Here is a 23,040-nt window from a genome sequence, read left to right as displayed (position 1 = left end):
TGGTATTGATGTAACAGCATCCAGTTTCAATTAGTTTTAGGCTATATGGTGATGTCAAGGATCTTTTATGCTATATGATGTTTGTTGATGTCAGGAACTATCTGTATTTACGGAGTCAACAGTTAATCAGAGAATTCCATGTCAGTACTAGTACTCACATGTCTAGCCACAACCAATGGGATTGATTGACTGTCTATTTAAGGGTCTGAGAATTGTGTGTGTGTTTTGCCGGATTATTGCTCAACTGTTCCTGAGTACAGCTCTCTTAGTTTCTGCCTCACAATGTGAATAAATAGATAAAATCTTATTTATGTCTGCGTTTTGGGTTCCAACCCTCTCAGTACACAACAGAGACATTAGCGCTAGTTTCACTTCACTTGATGCAACTTTGTGGTGTTGCATTCCCGGGAAACACAAGATACCGCTAACATTAGGTTGCTAGTTTTTGCTAACACCAGCTTGAAATAAAATATGAAACATAAGCGCAAATTTTACTTCAGTTAATTCATTTTCCCCCCGTGTAATTCCCAGCAAATGCTAGCTAATGTTGACATTAACTTGCTAGTTTTGCTAACACCAGTTTGAATGAAATTTAGAGACATTAAAACCGGTTTTGCTTGAGTTAATTCAACTTTTCTTGCTTTATTGTAGTTCCTGGGAGGTGAAAACTGTTGTTGGGCCAAACTGTTGGCTGCAAAATGTATTCAGTAACATATGCTAATATTCAGGGAGCATGGTGAGCTAGTGGTTAGCATATGGCTATGGCATGGTTACCAGGCTACCGGTATGGCGGCTTCCTCCCGCATTCCCTGTTACGTTCGCTTACATTTTCAACAGTAAAATACCTAAATTTGTTGCAAGGTGTTTTTGGAGGGTAAATAAAACGGCCACTTTGAAACATTGCTCAACCTAGCAACAAAAAGTGCAAAGTTGTCATCAATTTACGCAACCCTAAATAGTACAATCCCAGGGAATATTATTTGTTTCACTATGCATACTGTGCTTGTGCTCCAACTTATTTTGAGAGTCCTTTATTTTGTTCCTTCTACTGAAACTCACCAGACAATAGGTCGCTTGCACATGTCGTCACTTCCGCCTCGGATTTCTCGTAGTCGCCATGCTGGGTGGCCTCCATTTACGTAGCGATTCGGTCTAACACGTATCTATCACGTTTGTTTTCTGCGTTTAAAATGGTACATTGTTGCTGTATCGTTGGCTGTTCGAACAAAGCCAAGGGGGAAAATGGTCGGTCTTTTTTCCGAATTCCGAAAATAATTAGGAACCAGGGCCTGGAGACAGAGGAGTGCGGACTCCGGAGGGAAGTCGTTACTTTGGGCTCGTGTGTGCAGCGATCACTTTGTGAGCGGTAAGCTTGTTTACCTTTATTTAATGCATGAGGATTAATAACGTTTCGACCGCCCATATATGGGCAAGTTGCTTATGTTTTGGATTCATGAGCAAGCAAGTTCGGTAGTACAAGCTGGCTAGCGGACGTTAGCCGAAAGCTAACATCGAACATTTTCACCCAAGTAGTGCTAGTGCAAAGTGTTTACTGCTGAAATTGGATTGATTAGTCTTGGGCTTTTAATGCCGATAACATGTTTTTTGGTGGCAAAATGTAAACTTGGGAAAAAAAGAGACAGAAGGGGCTGATGCAAGAAAACAGAGCCCCGGTAGCCTACACATCATGCTAAAGAACTTATTCACGGCCACCCTACTGCGGTAAAATAACCAGTCTTTCCATATTTTATTTGTTTATATATTTGTTTATTTTAACAGGTCGCCCTGCGCCCGTTTTTCTGTCCAATCATCCCGACTGGGCTCCAACATTAAAGTTGGGTCCCAAGTTACAACATCTATGTCTCAGCCCAGTCGGTGCCAAGATATGAACGTGCACAGGAGAGACAAGCAAAGAAAAGACGACTCGAAGTGGCAGAGATTGTTGCAGTTATGCAGCCAGATGGCTCCAGTAACCTGTACCCTCAAGTACTGCTGACATCATTGACTCTGGTATGCCACTCAGAATTCATTACATGATATATTGTATGCATGAGTGAATGTATGTGTTTTTGTTTGTGTGTGTACACGCACCTTATATTTTAGAGACATTTGGAAGTGTTTATAGAAATAAGTATTTGCCTGTAGCAATGTTCATACATTAAAAAATGCAACAAAATGTGTACATTTCTTTTACACTGACAAAAAAACTATACTACTTTACTATATTAAACCTATTACTGGTACCGTATTTTTTTGTGATTTTTTTTTCTTTATTTTTTTCTTTAGGGATCTCATGCCACACAGACTTGATTGCCAATGACATGATGGAAACGAAGGCGAGCATCAAAGCATTGGAGCAGGACAACATGCGACTGTTTGTTTGGCGCTAATAAAGGCAGCGTTTATACAAATTCTATTGTTGGGTTTGTTTACAAAGCTATACATAATACAAATGACAGGATTTGACTCAATGTGCAATATGGTCCCTCTTAAAGTAATGGCATAAATCTCTATTATTTCTAAAAGCACAAAAATGAAGTGAATAATGATTAGATGTAGTAATTTCAGGGTTAAAAATTGAACTGTTAATTAATGTAGTTTATTTTAGCACAGGTGCCTACCATCCTGAGATGACGGTATGATGTAATGTTGATGGGGTACGCAATGACTTTCATTATGCTATGTACAGAGGAAAAAGTTGCTCTCTTTTAAATTTGTTTAATGTAAGACAAGTACCAGTACTGTGTTACAGTTTTCCCAATAATCCTTGTTTCACACTTGTCACAAAACCACTGTCCTTTTGGAAGTCTAGATTGGCACACTTCAAGTGATATCATTTGATTTTACAATCTGCTGCAGCACAAAAAACTACTTTATTCCGCATCTTTGAAGTACATGAGCAAGTGGTAGGTGACAGCGGCTGAGCAGGTACACTGGAAGTCCACTGCTGATCTAGTAAATGCTCTCCCGAGCAGTTCAGGTAAGGAGGGGATTTTGGGGAAAAAAAACTCTGGCTTTTCCAACTGGCCAAAACGAGCGATCTGGGTGGACTCGCTCAATCACACTTTGTCCACACCACAAAGTCGCAGAAGTCCCGTCCAGTTAAACTCATCTGTGCCTGAATCTGAAAATATTACAAACATTGTAATGAAAATATGAAACATAGAATTAAATAAGAAACTACAAAAAGTAAAGCCATACATACCTGGTAATACTATTGGTGTTGTCGTGACAAGTGATGGGAATTGTTGCCATCTGGCACCAGACAGAAATTGGGTGTTGTGACAGCCTCCTTAACCGTGAGATCATAAGAAAAGCTGTCAGTATGCTCAGTAGTTACCATGAACACGTTTTATTGTACTGGAAACTGAAACTAAAAATACGTCCTCTGAGAGTGGTTAACCTTAACCATTTAGAATAAGTTGATTAAGTAACATGTAACTAGTGAAAGGGTAGCATTAAATTTAATTAAGCCACGGGGAGGCTGTGCATAGTTACTTTTTATTCTTATACGCTCTGCCATATTTGCCTGTTATAAAATTGTTAGAAAAACCACATCAGGTAAACCTAGCTGTGCATGTAAACACAATGATAACAGGAAGCCTGAGAACAAATCAACATTTTTGTGTGCAGAATTACCAACACCATGTGGTTTACTTACGTGCAACAGCAACCGTTTCTTCTGATGCGATGTTAAAGTTTACACTCTGTATCCACCCGCTTACAAAATAATTGTAAGCCTCCAGGGATTTGTTGGCGTGTTATGGAGCATGTTGTCAACACGAGGTAGTGAAAAATGTCCAGAGAAGTCACATTTGGCCAGCAAGCTTTCTCCGTCAAAAAAAAAATCACCCTTGGTCAGGACGTAATTAGGATCAATCCCGCCACACAGAGACACCTTCTGCCTGTATCGTTGTTTTTGATCTTCCGGTAAATCGTGAAAATACTGCGAAAATTACATCAGGTTGATAAGCTCTACCGTGTAACTCGCGAGTGTACCTTGTGAACCGGCGGACACCCAATATGGCGCCCGAAGGAAAAACTCCCATGATGCATTACGATGTGCAAGCGACCTATATTAAAATGGAAGCTCATCAGTCTCCTTGGCTGTTCTCTGATAAAACTTTTTATTTGAAGGGTGTCCTATCTGCTGTGTCTCTTGTGTCTTCCTCCAGTGCACAACCTGATTTGAAATATAGCCTTACATAATAAGGGAGAAAAATAGAGTGGTGTTGCGCCCGAGAGCCGGTGTCAGCTTAATCAATCATTTTTAAATGCGGGCGGGCGAGCTTACGCCGCTCATTTCACATCCTTCCTCTTCTAAACAAAGTGACAGCAGCATAATTCATTTTTACTCAAAAATTAAAACTTGTCCTTGTGTCTTTTTGGTTCAAACATAGCGCAGTGTTGTGCTATGTGTGTGTGCGTGTCTTTTTAAAGCTTGGGTGCATAGAAAGACAAGTATTTTCCCTCCGTTCTGATGTCAGCATAGGGCTGATAGTCCGATGTCTCTGAAGTATTTTCCAAGTTTTTTTTTTTTTTTTTTTTAAATGCAAATTAGTTCAAAATTCAGTTAACTAATTCATTCACTGCCATTGACGGAAAAAGACGTCAAAAGATGCATTTTTTTTTTTTTTTTTTTTTTTTTTTTGCTGGGCTGGCAGTGACTAATATAAATTTAAAAATTAACTAGTTCCGGACATAGTTTATAATCAAAATATATTGTATGAGGTTCATTGTTCCAAAAATTACCAAGCTTGTTGGTTGTTTGTTTTTCTCCAATGGTTTACATTTCCACATTGTTGCCACCCATTCAGCTGCAGCTTTCACTCTACAGCGTCATAAATACAAAGTTGCTTCAATGGTCTTCGACCATGATGTCCTTCACCAGCAATTTGGATCACAGCAATACTCATGACCACTTACAAAAAATTAAAAAAAATAAAAATTCCAAACCCTGCACACTGTGCCGCAGTTCACTCTGGTTCAGTTGCGTTAATCGGTGTCCAGTGGGCTGATGGTTCCTTACTGATGACTCACTATGACTCACATAAGTCATTCACCACAATAAAAAATGACAGGAAGAAGAGTTTGTCACCGCAATGTCGTTACCAAATAAGTTAGATAACGATAGCCTAGTTTCTTCTACAAGAAATATTTCTTCTTCTTTGTATTTTCCTGTAGTCTGCTTTTGTCTTTTTCCAAATTTAATACATGAATCTTATATATTTCGTTATTTTTTTCACTGAACCTAGCCCAAAAGTCGATGCTAGGTAACAAGTGTTTTCCTTTTTTGGTTCGTATATGAAAAGAAATTATGTTAATAAAAAGGGTTGCTGTTAAAATGTTTTGTAATAGGGCTGTGCGATTAATCAATTACAATTTCAATTATTACACTCCACAATTACAAAATCAGCATAATCGTAAACAAAAATAAAATATTATTAATACTAATTTTGAGTTGTTCAAATTTATGTTCTATTTATGTATTTTGTTTTAAAATTACGAGTTTAATCTTGTTTGGTCAAAAAGAAAATTACACAATTATAGTGTTTCAAATAATTTTATATGTCTTAATACTTTTAAATGTTTAAAGATTTTCTTCTTTTGTATCAAAAAAAAAATCGTTTGATTAGTCATGATTTCAATTACCAAAATAATCGTGATTATTATTTTTCCATAATCGAGCAGCCCTATTTTAAAATCTTTTTTTTTTACACAATACCTAACATAATTTTGTTTTTATCTTGCATGAAGTATGTACAAAAAATATAAATACATTAAAATTAATAATAAATCTAATAAAAAAAAATCACTAACATTAATAATTTACGAACAAACTTGAACTAATTAAAATGAACAAACCCACTCTGAAAACTAATTAAAACTAAATTAATTTAAAAAACAAAACTCAAAACGAAATACAAACTATAATGAAAATTCCAAACTATCATAACCCTGCAACGGACATCTGATTTGGGGGAGAAGACATGCAAATATCGGTCGAGTGTGAAAATCAATAAGAAAGGGAAAAAAAATACGTTTTTCCCCATCATGTGGGGTCTCATGAAAAAATCTTGTAAAATGTTTAAATGTTTAAAATGAAAAAAAGGGGAGAAAAAAAAAGCTGTATTTTATGTATCACGCTTAGCTCTATAATCGCGCTTGTAATATTTCCTCGAGTTCCAGGTCATCTTGTATTCGAGGAGTGCAGGGGTCACGCGGTCGAATTGCACAGGGTGAAAAGGTCAAGGCAATTTGGAGGAGCTTAAGTTAAGCAGAGGGAACGAAACTTGGCCTGCTCGCTTGGCAGTCGGAGCTTCCCACTGGCTCGCTGACAAAAAGTAGGCCCTCGCCGCAGCGCAGCTCCTAAAGTTATACCATAAAACAGTCTTGTTGGTATGCTATACAAGCTGCTGTGGAAACATGAAAAACATCTGACAGGCCAATGATTTATAGATCCTCTTGTGGGGCTCGTTTTCATTTTCTGCTCCACTTATAGTTCACCACTGGATATGCAATGAGCAGACTAACAGTCTAATAGGATCTTAAACAAGAGCGGTCTAAAAAATGCATTTACAAAATGATAATGCTCATTGCTCAGGTAATTATCTAACTATTCATTACTGTTGTGAATCTTGGATTTTACAGAGATGAGTGGACGACATCAAAATGGCCGTGGCGAAAGAGATGCGGACGATCCCGGAAGAATCCTTCTAAGAGTGCAAGGAAGCGTGTCAGAGAAGTATTTTGTAGGTTGAATTTGAAATATATCGTTTGTGACGCCAGTCTTGGAACTTTTATGACAGACATCCTATAAACAACTCACAGTGCTGCCCTTATATTTATAATCCCTATCGTGCCATTACAATCAGTATAATAAATATCTATATATATATTTGTTAACTCGTGTTGTATTTCTGCAATGATTGACAAGCTTTGATTTAAATAATATTTGGTATATGCTATTAATTATCAGGGCCTGATCGATTAATGATTCATCTTATTTAATTGGCCAATATTAGCTCTATTAAAATTTGATTTTTTTTTGAAGATGTGTTTTTTGTTAACATTAACATATATTATTACATGAGACAAAGACAATAAAAAAAATTTAAAAAAAATGGCTTTTTTATTTTTATTTTTTTATTTTTTTTTATTTTTTTATTTTTTTTACAAAGTTTGCTAAAATAGTCAAATGGCCAGCTTGCAACTCATATATTTATTGATGCAAATGTTACTGGATGCAAAAAAAAAAGAAAAAAAAAGTTGTTTTTACTTAGTTTATTAACAAAAAAATTTAATTACCGATAATCAGTTGATTAATTGGTTGTCTGAATTGTAGTCTGCCAAATATTAGTATCAGCATGCCTATAAAACAAAACAAAATCCATATGGGCTGGGCAGTAATAATTAGTTATCCCTGAGTTTGACTGTTTGAAAAAAACTAAAAAAAAGTGTACAAATGTACAAATGAAGCACATTTTATTTTTTTCTTGAGCAAGATCTCAAAATTATAGTTATTTGTATTTTCACATGGAAAAAAATAGGTCTAATGGTACGTTAAACATTTTTTCATGTATTTTTTTTTTATATATATTATTATTTTCATGAAATACAGCCAAACAGCTCCCAGAGGGCAGAAGCATGTCACGCTCCACGTGTGTGTGCTTAAATGGGCGTGTGTGCCTCGTGATCACATGAGGCAGCACGCTGGATTGAACCGTAGCAACAAGCCAAGCAGAGCATGCTGGTTGCCGCGGCGACGCTTGACGGCAGTCGTTTACGACACCGTGTGTCAAAAACCAGAAGTCTCCTGTCAAACTGCTGTCAGACGCCACTTTTAGTGGGGAAGGTTGATGGTACTCGGCGCTAACAAAGTCTCGGTGATTTTACACGCGTTAGAAATGAGTTTTTGTTTTTGAAGCATTTAGAGTTGCCACGAGTGTAGCTTGCAGTACCCTGTAGGTGGCATAATGGTAACTTCTTCACCTCCATGGGCATAAAAAGAATTCAGTGTAAAGGTAGTAACAAGGTGCTATTACGTTGTAAACCGGCTCGAGTATTACTTGCTAGGCCTGCGTGTGTGTATTCCTCCTCTCCCTCCTTTCTTTCTTTTTTTTTTTTTTTTTTTTTTTTTTTTAAGTTAGCATGAGAGGGGCGCACACTAGCGCCGCCAGTGGACAATCAGACCCGCACACCCACCTCCACACACGCTCGCATTTCTCATTTTCTTACTTCTACTCCAAATTACATCGCTGAGGCTTGGTGGCGCGGACGGAAAAAAAAAAGCAAAAAAAAGCGGAGAGAATAGTTTGAAGTGCACGCCGCAACCAGGCAGCGAACCACCACATCCAACATGGAGTCCCCGCCTGATCCAGCAAGCGACCCGGGCAACAGCGCCTCGGAGCCGGCTACCCCGGTCAGGGAAACCCCGGTATGCCTGGAGACGCTCCGGAAAGCGGACCATCCAGCCCCGGTTCGAAGGCAGACCTGCTCGAGCACCAATAGAGGTGAGTTGACTGTGGAGAAAAGGTGGCGAGCGTTTTTGTGGTGGGGGGTGGCCGTGAAACTTCCAAATGAATTAAATAGCTCCGGTGAAATAACTGCACAGTGTATCAGCATGGAGCTTGTGGGCGCAGGCGGTTTATCATTTCTTTGTAACGTCTCGTTGGGTTCAATCATGACAGCTCAAATCGGTCACGTTTTAATTAAATGGTTACATTTTGTATTATTATTATTTTTTATACGCAGCAAAGCAGGGTGTCAAAAGTTTTGCAAACTGTGGACCGGTTTATCGATCGCGCTTGGACGTGTGATCCCAAGTGATTGAAATGACATCTCTTATATGGTAATTGTGCGTTACAAGAAAAAATAAAGTAAATAAAAAACCGGCAGCTGATGGTTGTAATCTACGCAAAAACCTTCCACACTGGGCCTAAAAGAAGTGTGTGTGGATTAATTTGGATCTATCTGTGTTGTACAGTACTGTACAGTAGACAGTTTAACCACACCCCCTTTGTATTCCTCATGCAAGTTAAAAATCTATATTTTTAACTGATTCCCTTAAGCTGAGTGGGTGTCTATATGTGACACAATTGGCTCTGAATGAAGTGCCGCACACTGACAATTAATTCATCCCACTGTGTTTTGTGTACATGTGCTTGCGCCCTCGTCTTCCTGCCGTGTATATTTAGAGTGTGATATGGGGAATGTGGAATGTGAGCTGGTTATGTAACAGGTTTAGCCATAAACACAAGCGCACAAGCTCAGGGTTAGAAATCATCACATAATCGTCACTTGCAGATCGTTTTCCTTTCTCGCCACTTTACGGCCACTTTTGGAGCTGATGTTTGGTGAAAGAAAAATCAGCCCTCTAGTATTTACACAGCACCGAAGGAGGATGGGGGGGGAAGTGTGTGACTTGTGGCTTGGCACAGGCTGACTGCTCTTATGTAATAGCGGGGCAAAGGCAGGTACTTGGGAAGCTTGGATTGATTTTTTGTACCCCCCCCCTTTCTCCTTCTCTTCACGAGTCAGACTTTGAGAGTCTCCTAACCTGCTGACCCACATTCACCCCCCGCCACCCTATTTTATGCACACGATTAAATAGTGTCTGGGAAAGAGAAGGAAACGACAGGGAAAAAGAACGCCTCTTGCCTGTTATGTAATGCTGAGTAGGGAGAAAGGAAAAAAAAAAAAAGCACACACATGTTTAACCCCTCCTGCTTTTGAATGAGTCGGCCTGCTGTTCACTTTCAAGTAACAACAACAACGAAAAAAAAAAAAAAAGTCACTTGGCTTGGAGAACTTTTGATATATATTTTTTTTGTCCAAACTTGGCATGGCAACTCTTATGTGAAATAGATTGCAATAGATTCCCTGGATTGATTGTTTTGCTCTGAGAGTGAGCATTCCAGTCAATCACATAAAGTTGTTTTTTAATGCTACACAGCCTCAGATTTGAAGATTTATTGGAAAGAGTAGACGATTGATTCGTAGCTCATCTCAAAGGATCTTTAAGTGGCTGTCTGCAAATGTGGTCGCTGTAATGGCAATCTGTTGTTGTGTCACTGCCACCTAATCAATAGTCTCTTAAATGGTGGATGGCGGACATGTATTGGTTTGAGGGGGAAAAAAAGGCCACATTTTGAATGGGAAGCAGTCAAGCTGAAGAAATGTTCATTCGCAGTACAATGTTATTATGATTGTTTTATTTATTTACCTCCCGTCACCTTCTTCCCTTCACCACATTATAGTTCAGTGGTTCTTGGAAGTAGTGAACCCCACCAGTTTCCTACCCACATTCACAGAACTCATCTTTTATGAATAATAATATATTTTCTTTCCATTTCAAGACACAGGTATAGGGTTTAGTGTTGAAAAAATGAACAGGGAGCGTAGCGTTTTTTTTGTTTGTTTTTTTAAATCAAATCAGGCTCTCTTCACCTTTAATTCAGAAATGAGTGATCTTGTCTTTCCCATCCTCATGCTAGCAGTCCTTTCGTTTTGCTTGATGACTAGTTGTACCGGACTAGAATTGCTAAACTTGGCATTGCAAATCATGCAGTTAGTACGCACTTAATTCAACTCTTATTTTGATAGAGCACTTTGAAAAAAAAATACAGCTGGTACCCAGGGCCAGCAGTTACAATGAAAATAACAGTGGCTCCAGAATGGAACCCTGTGGAACACCATAGTGTACATTCTGTTATATTTGCACATATTTGTCAGACCACTTTCATTCTTTCTTTCTTTTTTTGCTCTTTTTTTTTAATTGAAATATGTCCTAAATGTAAGCTCATTCAATTCACATAGGGGACAGTTTTTGACATGCCAAAAATGTTCATGTAACCCCACACAAAATTCCCCATTCGTTCCCAACGACACATTCAACAACACAGATTCACATTGTTCCCATTTGGGAACGATTTTCAACCTGCCATAAATTCCTTTAAACCAAAAATTCAACAAATTCACCACTAAAATCAGCACAAAAAAGTCCCTATCTAGTCATTCCCACTTAAAATATCAATTTTCTACACTATACTGTTCTTATCCATACTGCACCCCCCCTCCCCTCAAATTTTCAAAATAAAAGTAATAAATTATGTTTGTTTTTTTCTTTTTATTTCTTCTTTTTATTTCGTCTCTAATTTGTATGTGTTTTGACTGATTCTGATGTTCAGCTCATTCTGGATAATTATATATCATTCCACATCATTTCTCTAGAAAATATAATTGCATTCTTGAGTGCAATTATTAGAGATAATTAATCACATGCTCATTATACATTTCCAAAAATACTGTCAGAGAGGCATGTGATAAACAAAAGGTTTATTATTGTGGCTGTGTTGTACTGTGATGTAACATCACTACACCGCATCTACAGTCAACTGCTAAATAATATCAGTTGATGTCATTTCATGAAAAAAAATATCCCTCAGCAGACCCTTAATTGAATCAATCAGTGTTTTGCCGTGCTTAAACAGCAGCTTGTAGTTCATATTCATATTTCTGAGGTTTGTGAGCTTTTTACAAGTAGTCTTAAGTGATTTGCTTGTAGAAAACAAATCAAACCTGACATTACAGCTTAGTGGCTGATTGAAAAACGAAATCACCTCCTGTTAACGGGACGTATTGCCAGACTTTCATCCAGCAGTTTTATTTTTGGACTGTGAAATGAGAGATCTCAGCTCAGGCGGTGGCAGCGTTTATTTTGTTGTCCTCGCTTCTCAGTGGACGCGGTGCAGCCGAGCAAGAAATATTTTTAAAATAAATAAATAAAATGTTTTTTTTGAGAATCTCAAAGAGAGCTTGGAGATGCCTTGGAGCTTTCGCGCCACTTAACCGGACATCACTTCGCTTGTTGACTTTTCAAATTCAATGAGTTTGCGCTAGAAAAATGATACATGTGGATCTGGACTGATGTGTTTTTTTTTTCTGTCTTTCTGCCTATACCATCAATATTGAATTCCATCCCTCCTGCGTTTTCATTTAAGAAGCGATAATATCCCATTTTATTGGGACCACTTGTGTCACACGCTTGCTACTTTTATGAAGGATTGATTTGTGAAACAAGCTAGCAAACATCTGTTAGCTCACCTGGCAAAATGCGTTTCTCTCAGCTCGCTGTGTGGGCAACTGACATCTGGTCCCAGTTTAGACTTTGGCAGCGCTCCTGTGGAGGAAAAGAAGGTATTCTGGTCTTACAGATTTCAAAGGTCAATTTGCATTTGAGCGGAGGAGTGCTTATCTAAGGAGGATGTGAGTTTCGACGTAACATCAGAATGAAATGTGCTGGGATTCATCTTTTTTTTTTCTCCCCACATGTGAGGCGTTCTCTGTTCTCTTCCTGTGTCAAATTTAGAAGTCATCTGTGTCTGCTATTTTGCATTCATGGTTTTAAGATGAATTTGCATGGCTTTTCTCTCTTCACGAGGCATTTTATTAGGCACATGTACACAAGCTAATGAATGTAGTGATGCTCACCTTGGATTTAAATTGGCAGATAGGTTTTCGTTTCCTTTTTAAAATGTTTTTTTAAATTTTTTTAATGTGATGTCGAACTGTACTGCATCATAGGTCATATTTTGCCTCCATTTACAGCAGGGATGGGCTACTTAAATGCTGGAGGGAGCTATCATTTTATAATATTTATATATATTTTTAATCTTGTTTTTTGTTTTCATATTACAATTTTTTTACGTTTTAATTTTTTATATTTTTTTATTTTCTATTTTTGTATAATTTTTTTTAATTATATTTTTTATAACCATCTATTTTATTTTATTTTATTTTAGCAGTTTTGGTCCATACAGATGTATGACAATGACAAAAGTGCTACAGACAAAATCTGCCTCTCAAAGTAGTTCATTTTTGATGATACATTTTTATTTTTTTGCTAGTATAAGAGATTTAAACCAAACCTGAACAACAAAGGGTTTCAAAGCAAACAACAAAACAATCACATACTGTATTTTTCCCCCAGTGCAAAACCAACTACTGAACAAGAAACCAACGTTAAGTGAAAGAACTCATTGTGTACATTTTTCTACAAAATCAACTAAATCAAAATTTTAATGTTATTGTGGTGTTTGTCCTGCATCATTTCAAATCAGAAAAAAAAAAATATATATATTAGACCTACCCACGTTGTAGAATAGGGCAGGATAAGACCCAGTGTAAACTCAATGAAGACATGTCTGCCATCTAGTGGTGAATGGTGATATTACAACTTAAAACTGCAGTGAACCCCTGCATATTCGCAGTTCGGCACCCACATATGTGCATATTCACAGATTTTGTTTTCACTTTTTCACTCTTCAATATTTTTTCTAATTTTGGATTTTTTTCCTGTTTATTTATTTATTTATTTATTTTTACCCATAATAAATTCATTTTTTTTTTTTTTTAATACTTTTTTTTTTTTTTTTTTTTTTAAAGAAAAAACAACAACTTTTGAGTGTGGTCTTCCAGTTGCCCATTCTTGATCTACACAGCATAAACTGCATATGCAAATTTAATAAATAAGTATGTAGTAGGTGTTCCTAATATTTGACTGCTGAGCTATAAAATATTTCACCGTTTTTTTTTTTTTTTTCCTGCTAATGCTACAGCTATTAGAAGTTTGGACGAGCAAACTGTAGTGATGTTTTTAAGTATCACTCAAAACAAACACTGCTTCTCAAAACTACTATAAACAAACAGTGTTTCATGAACAAACACATTGCCACATTAAAGTCACGCTCCTGCTGATGTAACATCTTGCATGTTAAAACGCATAATAATACATGACAAATTGGGTAGTTAAGGCAGATATTTTTGATACAGGATGCTGTTTGGGTCAATTTTTGTTGCCTGATTATGTTTCACGAATGACTGACTGCGCCTCAGCTCCCACACGCTTCTCTTCCCGCAACAACATGCTTTATTATCTTCTGCATCCTTAATGAAATAGACCATTGCCTTGATCAAAATGATAGATTTTCATAGCTTTTAAATGGTGGAGTACCGTAAACATACATCTCAATAAAGTGAATAACACGACTGCATTTGCTTTTAGATGTTTTTTTTTTAAAGGTCAAATTGTTGTTTTGTTGGTGTCGGTTACTCCCCCTCCCCCTTTCCCTATTGCCCTACACTCACGCTGCACTCAATTGCTGCCTGAGGTCGTTAATGTGTGAAATTATTTCACCAAACAACACTGTACGACTACAAATTTGATGATTTTGTCGATTATTTAGCATCTCTGCTGAAGAATTGAAAAATATTGACTTCCAAGTAGGATTCATGTTTGCCGTGTTTGGGAACGTAAGACAGCATTTGAGTGAAATGTAAATTCTGCTCTGCAAAATGAATGATTAAATTCCACCTCTGTCCGTATTCTATTCATGTTTTGTATTTGACTGTGTACTGTGCTCATACCAGCCTTCATCATCTTTAAAGTGACATTTTGTGACAGAAATTTTGCACATTATCTAATTTGTAGTTGTTCATGTGTTGTGCAGATGAAACTGTGTTGTAGTAAACTGTACGCATCTCTCGGAAACTTTTGTCGTATTTTGTTTGATTCTGTCCTGATTATTAGTAGTCCAGGAAGCTGATAACTCATATTTCAAGCCGAAATTCATTTGCAGCAAAAGAGAAAATATTAATGTCAAATCTTTTTTTTATTTTATTTTTTATTTTAATTATTTTAAACATAAAGAATTAACAGATTTGTTTAAAAATTATAACAGTTGCAGGGAGCTTTAGGGTCATCAGCATTATTTAGCTAATTAAATATTAAGCAAATAAATAGTTCCCTGAAGGTTTCTACTGTAAATAAAGTGTTTCAAAATTTCAACATAATTTCCTATTTTTTTATTTTTTTATTTTTAAAAATAAAAAGTGTACGGAGTTCCCAGTGTCAGCATCATTTTTTGTAAAGTGGAAATTTAAATACATCCATAAATGAAAAGTTCCCTGTATCTCACTGAGCGACAAATGAATAGGAATGATGCTAATTTGGGGTTTTCATCAAGGTTCGTAAAAATTTTCGCAGTGAAAAATTTTCTAAAATTCCGAATACAATGTATTAATGTCTTTCTTTAAAATTATCTGTCATTGTTTTTTAATCCTGTGTTTCAAACTTTTTTTTTCTTTGTAAAAAAACATTACCAGTTCACACCCAAGTTGAAAAATCCCAGCCCCTCGCTTCAACGTTCATCCAAATCCGAAATCCGTAATATGACTTTCACAACTCCATATGCTTTTAATCAGTATGGATACTTGATTTAAGTGTTGTGGGTGCAGTTAATTTAAACTGACGTGTTACAAGACGTTTACACGGTGGAGGAAACGTGAGGCCGGAAACGACAAATTAATGACCCACACTGACAATATTGTAGTGTGGTTTGTAGGAATGTCACAATAAGGACAATAACGTGATATTGTGATATTAAAACTGCCACAATATCGTCGTCGTCATGTTCACAATATTTAAAAGGAACACATCTGTTAAAAAAAAGTCAGGTTAATTTCCATTTGTGCAGTTCTAGCACCCACTAGTGGCTATTTTATTAGTGCAATTTAATTTTCATTAGGCATGTTTTGTCCTTCTATGTTTAAAATCTATGCTAACTGTCAGAAGATGAAGGGGAACCTAATTTGCTTGTGAAGCGATTGTGTGCTTTCATTAGCAAGTAAGTGACTCAATATTGTTATTGGAGATTGTAGGTGCTTTATATGCATTGCTGTTATGTATGTGTTATGTATTATTAGTATCTCTTTTTTTTTTTTTTTTTTTTGCAATATTGTGATCTTTTTTAAATATAGTCAACGTCCCCCACAATATCGTGATAATTATCGTATTGTGACCTTCATATCGTGATAATATCGTATCGTGATGTTTGGATATAGTTACATCCCTAGTGGTTTGTTGGGTACACTGTTGAGAATAAGAGATTGCCTGATCCCGACTCGACTAGATCTAAATTTTATTTTGCTTGTAAGTTGTTGAACATTACATTACATTAGGTGTGCTATTCTTCATACAACTTCTCGGTAAAAGTTGACTCTATACTGACTGTATACTTGACGTAAAAGTTGTTGCAATGTGGGGCAGTTTATTTTGGAGTTTGAATCACCAGCGGCCTCAAACTGGAGCTGGCGAGCAACTTTTGACTGCTGATAGACACCAGATTTGATGCGAAATCTCCAGTGGTGAATGACAGCTCAGATCTATGGCCCATTTACAGAAGTCGGTATGCAAGATGAGGGGGGGGGGGGGGGGGGGGGGGGGGGGGGGGGGGGGAGTCTGAAAAGTAATGACCGGAAATGCTCCAGATGCATTATTGGAGGACGTTAAAGGCGTCTAAATTTAATGCAGTACACTGTGACCCGGGCTGCTGGTGGCGCTTGGCTCGTTGCTGCGTCCCTCTGACACAACATGGGCCTCTCCGAAGGGGCCCCGCGGTGGAAAAGAGGTGCTGAGAGGGATGTAAAGGCTCATTCAAAGCCAGTCTTATGTCACATCCAGGGCCCAGCCTTTCATATCTTCAACCATGCGCAGACGGTGCCCTAGCAGGCAGGTACGCTTGTCAAAACGCTCGCTCGGGATGTGTGACCGGCGGAATCTTTCAAGCCATCGTGTCTTTTGAACCGCATCACACTGCGCACACATGTTCCGCATCATGTTGTGTGTGTGTCAAGTCATGTGGACTTCACGCTGTTGTGAGTGAAACCACAGAAACTTTATCGTCTACAATGGAGGCTGCCAAACACTTGCGTGTGTCGTAAGGCTCTCGTGTGGACATTGTGTGTGTTTATGTTATTGAGGACTATGTTTATTCTGCATGTCATTCCAAATCAGCACAAAAACTTATGAGGTCTACTTATGTATGGCCAGTATAAGAACCAGCACATGCACAACTAAGCCTTGTCTGTCATCTAGTGGTGAATGGTGATATTACAACTTAAAACTATACAATAACCCCACTATTATTAAAATAAATTAATTATCCAAAAAATAAATTATCCAATAAAACTAATATATGCGTTATTTATATTTATTATCATTTTATTTTTCATCTCCCCCAAAAAACAAAACAAAATTAAAAAAAATAAAAATTAGAAAACAAAAATCTGCCAATGGTTAGCCTAATGCTAACACGTACTAGAAAACATAATTGACAGGCTAACAATTAGCATTAATAGTATTAGCGTTGTAACACCCCTTTAAGCAGCGGCTATTGGAACACAAAAGGTGGAACAGAACAATACTCAGGCAATATCACAATAATCACAGGCATGTTTTCTTTATCCGCTGTAAAAAAAATCAAAACAAAAAAAAACCCATCAAAAAATAGCTTACTGATTCACAGTAGTTGTGAAGCTATTCATCTTTCTTTGTGCATGACGTGAATTTTACTTTTCTCCTTGATGGCCAAGATGGGCACACCTGAAGGAGCAGCACAATTAATTGACAAGAAGCATTTAATTATGATGCACAAACTGCTTCATTCTTTATGTTCTATTTAATTATGCCAATATTGTTGTTAGTTGTGTTTTTGGGGAATGCTGGAATGGATTAATAGCATTTCCTTTTATTTGACTGGAGAAAGATGATTTGAGTGTGGTCACAACAAACGGCTTTTGGTTGGTCAGCGTTAGATATTTTTGAACTTGCATAACGCCTTAAAATAAATGTTTGATTTTCACTCATTTGAGTTTAGTTTTTTATTTTAAATTCATAGATTCACACCCAAACTTAATCTCCAATCACATTGTGATATTAATGTGATATTGAAATATTATCTGCGATTTTCACACGTTGTTCGCCATTGTCATTTTCTATACAGCCCATTCGATGCTATTAATGAGCAAACTTTATTAATCATCCGCAATAAACAAAAAACTTTGGGAGATAAAGCAACTTGAAAATCAGTGTCATTTCTCTTGGCTTGATGACTTATATTGGAATAACAGGCGCGACTTAATCTCATAAATAAAAAAGGGAAGCGATACGGATCCGTCCCCTCCAGGTACTGGCGCCACTTAATCGAATTAGCTCCACTCGCAGGCTTGACGGGCTCTTCAAACACCCCTGGTGACTTTTGAGTGCCGATTACAATCAGCTACTATTTTCAGCTTTGATTAAAATCTGGTGAGGTTGGTCACTGTTTTTTTTTCTTTCTCTGCAGCACAGAACTGACTAATGTGGTTAGTAAAACAATGCTAATGTTTAAGCAGTAATCATGTATGCATAAGTCTTATTCAAATAGAATTATGGGGCACACTTTTAATTATTTACCTTTAGTTGCACTTTTGGCTTGAATATTTTACGAAGAGATTTATTTTGTTTGTTGCATTACTATAATGTTGTAGTCGATAGGGCTGAACAATTAAAATAAAATCAACATTGTGATCGAGTAAAATGCAAGTTTCAACCTGCAAGTGCTGCAATAAAGAAAAAAAAACTGCTTAATTTCAGGAAGTCACGTTTTCAGCACATTGACAGAAGTGGAGATGTTCACGATGTAAGCTGGAAATTCAATCTCTATGTTAAGTAAGTGTCCAATAAAGGTGAAAATAATAATATAGAACTAAACTAAGTGCAACTTATGGAGAAATTGCGGGGGAAAGCTGAAAGCTGAATGCCAATAGCTGAATGCTAAGCTGGATTACATTAGTTAGTAATTACTAGTAACAGTAGTAGTAGTGGTTGTAGTAATATTATTATATAAGTAGTGTATTTTAGTACATTTAGAAATATGTCTAGAGATGCACGATAATGCTATTTTCAGCCGATACGATAAACCAATAATTTAGAAAATCCAGTGTCGATAACGATAAGTAAGCTGATAATTGTTTTTTTTCAGCCTAGCATGCTAACGTAGCATTAGCTTAGCATCAGCATTAGCTTAGCATGCTAACCTATAGCATGATAAACTAGCATTAGCATTAGCTAAGCATTAGCATGTTAACTTAGCATGCTAAATTAGCCTTAGCTTAGCATAAATTAAGCATTAGCTAAGCATTAGCATAGCATTAGCTTATCATGTTAACTTAGCTTTAGCTTAACATTAGCTTAGTATTAGCTTAGCATGCTAACTTACCATAGCATTAGCATAACATTAGCTTAGCATGTTAACTTAGCATTAGCATAGCATGCTAGATTAGCATGCTAACTTAGCATGCTAAATTAACATTAGCTTAGCATGCAGCATGTTAACTTAGCATTAGCTTAGCATTAGCTTAGCATTAGCTTTGCATGCTAACTTAGCATTAGAATTGTCTTCGCATTAGCTTAGCATGCTAACTTAGCAACTGGTTACTGAACAATGCACTTTACCAACTGCACCACTGAGGAGTATCAGAGAGCTGGTAATGATGGTCAGTTGTATGTATGCTTTAAGGATTCCCACAATTAATCAGTAAATTTAAAAAAGTAATTAAATTACTATTAAAATTAAGTAATCAGTAAAGTAACTAAGTAGAATTTTGTGAAGTTGTCATAGTGAATTTAAAAGACCGAAAGTCAAAGTGTCGATGGAGAGTAAGTTAACTCTAATTGAAGTATTCTTTCATATTAATTTGTGGTTCATTTGCCTTTATTTTAGCGTAAGCCTAAACTGTTACATCAAAATATTTATGTAAAATAAATCGGATGTTGTTTATTTTATTGCTTGTGTTTGTAAAATAAATAAATCAATTAATAATAAATCAATCAATTAATAATAATAATAATAATAATAATAATAATAATAATAATAATAATCATATATGAAATCTCAATCACAATACTGAGGAAAAACAAATCACAAATGGATTATTTTCCAAAATCATCATCCCTGATATGGCCCTGCACTTTTCTTGATTTGGAACACGAAGATAATAATAATAACCAGTTTGTTGTTTTGCAATTTCCATCAAAAACAATTCCATCCCTTCTCTAACTTTTCTCAGCTCTGCTTTGAATACGAATAAGTCATATGATTATTTAGACTAAGCTTGCGTTTGCCGATTGATCACTTTGGGAGGCCCACCCAGGCGGCGGCGGCGGCGCGGTAGCGCCACGTCGCTCCATCAGTGACGCGGCATCGCCATGCTGCTTTCTGACAGTGATTGAAAGAAGGAGTCACCGTCCCCGCTCTCCCTCGCTGACAAATATCCTCCGTCTGATCAATCACTATTTGCAGCTTTATCTGACTAATGCAGTACTTAAGAGGCAATAATTAACTGCGCGCGGGGGTTGTTAAAAACCTATTTTTACGTGACAGACAGAAATAGGCACACGGAAGAGAGACGGCGAAGGCCTCGGGGTGATGCCGACAGTGGCGTATCTCGCAGACGTCGCTCGTGTGGCGCACTGTGAACTTATCAAGCGTTTGACAATCGGTGTTACAAATGACAAATGCATGATTATTGCACTTGCTTTCAAGTTCTAATCTAGCTGAAATTTGCTTTGTGAAGAAAAAAAGGTGATTCAAGAAGAAAATTCTCAGGCTGAGTCAGTTCTCTCCTTTCTGATGGCTTCTCATAGACAAAAAGTTACAAAGTTTACCTTTTAGCCATTATTTACTGTAGATCAGGCTTCCCCACTCCTGGTAGTTCAACACACCTGATTCCGATCACCAACTCGTCAACAAGCTCTGCAGAAGGTGGATAACGATCCTGATCTTTAGAATCAGGTGCGTGCGTTGCCATGTTGGTATTTGGTCGCCAAGCTAGTTGAGACTGGACCACATATGGTGTCATGTCTGGGGTCACGCCAGGGTTAAGTTTGAGTTCATGACCTGTTAAGTTTCATGAGGTCAAGTGTCTGTTTTGTCCTGATTTAACAAGTGTCTGTTTTGAACTGATGTAACCATCATCTGGTTTCAACTGGACAAACGCTATGTGATGTTTCAACTGGGTTTATGCTATGTGCTGTCATGAGCTTTGTGATGTCAATCTTTAATCATTTACTTAGTCACAACTAATCAGATCGATTCACTGTCTGGGGTAGCCTTCTGAGAAGTGTGTGTGCTTGTCGGATTATTACTTCTGTTACCTCTGTTCCTCTGTGCAACTCTCTTTGTTTCTCGTCTAGTTAAGTTTGTTCAACGCCTCTCGACGTGAATAAATAGTTAAAACCTTATTAGTGTCTGCGCTTTGGGATCCAACCTCCAGCACATGACATTTGGTGTTTGTAACCAAGTAGTGCAGCATGTTGTCAAATAACATTTCAGAAAATCCACAAAAATGTCGATCATTGTTTTCCAAAGTAAAAACAGATGTGTACAAATGTCTTATTTTTAAAAAGAAAACACACAGAGATAATTAGTCCGCTTTTATGGAGGGCTACAGACATCCGTGAATATTTACTGCTGAAAGGCTTCTGAGGATTTGGACAATTTTAGGTTAATAGAATTATTAAAATAGTAGTTGATAATTTCCAAACAATCAAAATGAATTAAAGTGAAAGGATAGCACAGTGCTGCAATTTACCACAACAATGTTGTAGTTTAATGTGCTAAAACAAGTTTTTCAGTGAAACGAAAAAGTTGTAAATTGTCTATGAATTCGTTTTTTTATGTTTGATTTTTTGTCCAAATTACATGACTGTTTGGCTTTCACCATGTGACTAACAAGTCCTGTAATAAAACACAAGACTGAGTGGGACACCGCACGTTATTTTGCACTTCCTGTTATTATTGTGACCATCAAAGTCACGATTTTGACTCAACTCAAAGTCATAATAATCTATTGTAATGTGTTGTTTTTGTCCTGTGGTTGGGGTTCAGTCAATCAATGGTTCAATGATGACTCAGTAAAAAAAAATATATATTTTTGTTTTAATATAAGTTTAAAATTCGGTTTTAAATTATGAATGCAACTACATTGCATTCCCACTCGAACTAGAATTTCAAAAGCAAAACGTCAATTCACACTTGCTATAAAACAATTTTAAAAATTCTGAAGAATTTTTGTTGAGGTTCAAGTGTTTACTCGTAAACAATTTGACCATCTTCGGTCTCCTGTGCGGCGCTCAGAGGGAGAAAGTGTGGCTGCAGGCGAGCTTGCAGGGGGCTTTAAGCATTTTAGCTCGGAGCAAGACCTCCCTATGATTTGTAAAAATCTCTTTGGATCAATTCCTCGGCTACCTGCTAGTAAAAGCATGCTTCAAAACATACCTGCCGCATTTTGAACGAGCCAAAGAGGCTAAATGGACGCTCAAGCCTTTTTCTTCTCTCGTAGTTTTAAAATTCAAGTGAAGTTTTTCGAATGAAGCGTTGATCTTTTGTGGATTGTTATTAAAACCTGAGTTTGTGTTACATTTTGAGGACAATTTCAAATAATAAAAATAAAAAACAGTGACCTTCAAACAAGATCTGTTTATGTTTGCTGCTGATGTAAGTGACGACTGAGTGGGGAAATTAGCAAATCCTTCAGCAGAACCATGTCACACTTCAATTTTAACAGATACTCTTTGACATCAAGCACTTTTTAGACTGTTCGGTACACGATTTCCTCCCCTCCCTAGACAAATGGAAGTATAAAAGCTTTCTGTTGTTTGATCATGTCATGTCTCAGCCTAGTGCAAAGTAGTATGTTGCTCGTAAAACTATACCCAACCAATTTCCACAAAAACATTGTGGAGAGATGTGTTGGATAGAAAAGGTGGATTGCTGATTCAGAAATTTTTAAAAGTTCATTATGTACCCTCCTTTCTAGCGATAGATGTTTTTTTTTCAGCGCCGATACCGATTATTAGTAGTCAAGGAAGCCGATAACTAACTGATATTTGGAGCAGATATTCACTTTTACTAAAAGAGAAAATATTGCCGTCAAAATTAAAACTTACAATAAGAATGAAAACTCCATCAATGAACAATAATTATTGTTGAAATTAGGCATTGGTTTTTTGAAAAAATAATAGACCATCATAAACACGTTGAAGAGAAAAAAAACTATATAGTTTTTTAACCCCCCCCAAAAAATCTTTAAAAAAAGGTTAAACCTGGATTATGCTCTTTCCAAAAAAAAAAACAACAACAAAAAAAAAAACCAGGG

The 23,040-nt window shown here is 36.9% G+C and overlaps 1 protein-coding gene and 2 long non-coding RNA genes across 3 annotated transcripts in view; 2 read left to right on the top strand and 1 right to left on the bottom strand.

Moving 5' to 3' along the window:
* The window catches only part of LOC144016145 (uncharacterized), a 73,630-nt gene extending 52,810 nt beyond the window's left edge, over positions 1-20,820 (bottom strand). The window contains exons 1-2 of the long non-coding RNA XR_013282853.1: positions 20,549-20,820; positions 12,106-12,181 (exon numbers count right to left, since the gene is read on the bottom strand). This is a non-coding gene — a long non-coding RNA (uncharacterized LOC144016145). The remainder of the gene's footprint in view (positions 1-12,105; positions 12,182-20,548) is intronic.
* LOC144016143 (uncharacterized) lies at positions 1,056-4,175 on the top strand. The gene is made up of 3 exons (XR_013282852.1): positions 1,056-1,366; positions 1,780-2,010; positions 2,287-4,175. It is a non-coding gene; the product is annotated as an uncharacterized LOC144016143 (long non-coding RNA).
* roraa (RAR-related orphan receptor A, paralog a) overlaps positions 8,168-23,040 on the top strand; it is a 264,732-nt gene continuing 249,859 nt past the window's right edge. The window contains exon 1 of the mRNA XM_077516875.1: positions 8,168-8,513. Within this exon, the coding sequence (XP_077373001.1) occupies positions 8,360-8,513 (154 nt within the window). The 5' untranslated portion in view covers positions 8,168-8,359. The remainder of the gene's footprint in view (positions 8,514-23,040) is intronic.

Source organism: Festucalex cinctus, chromosome 3 (genome assembly GCF_051991245.1).
Source record: "Festucalex cinctus isolate MCC-2025b chromosome 3, RoL_Fcin_1.0, whole genome shotgun sequence".
NCBI classification, from domain to species: Eukaryota; Metazoa; Chordata; class Actinopteri; order Syngnathiformes; family Syngnathidae; genus Festucalex; species Festucalex cinctus.
This window is presented reverse-complemented; position numbering and strand designations above follow the sequence as displayed.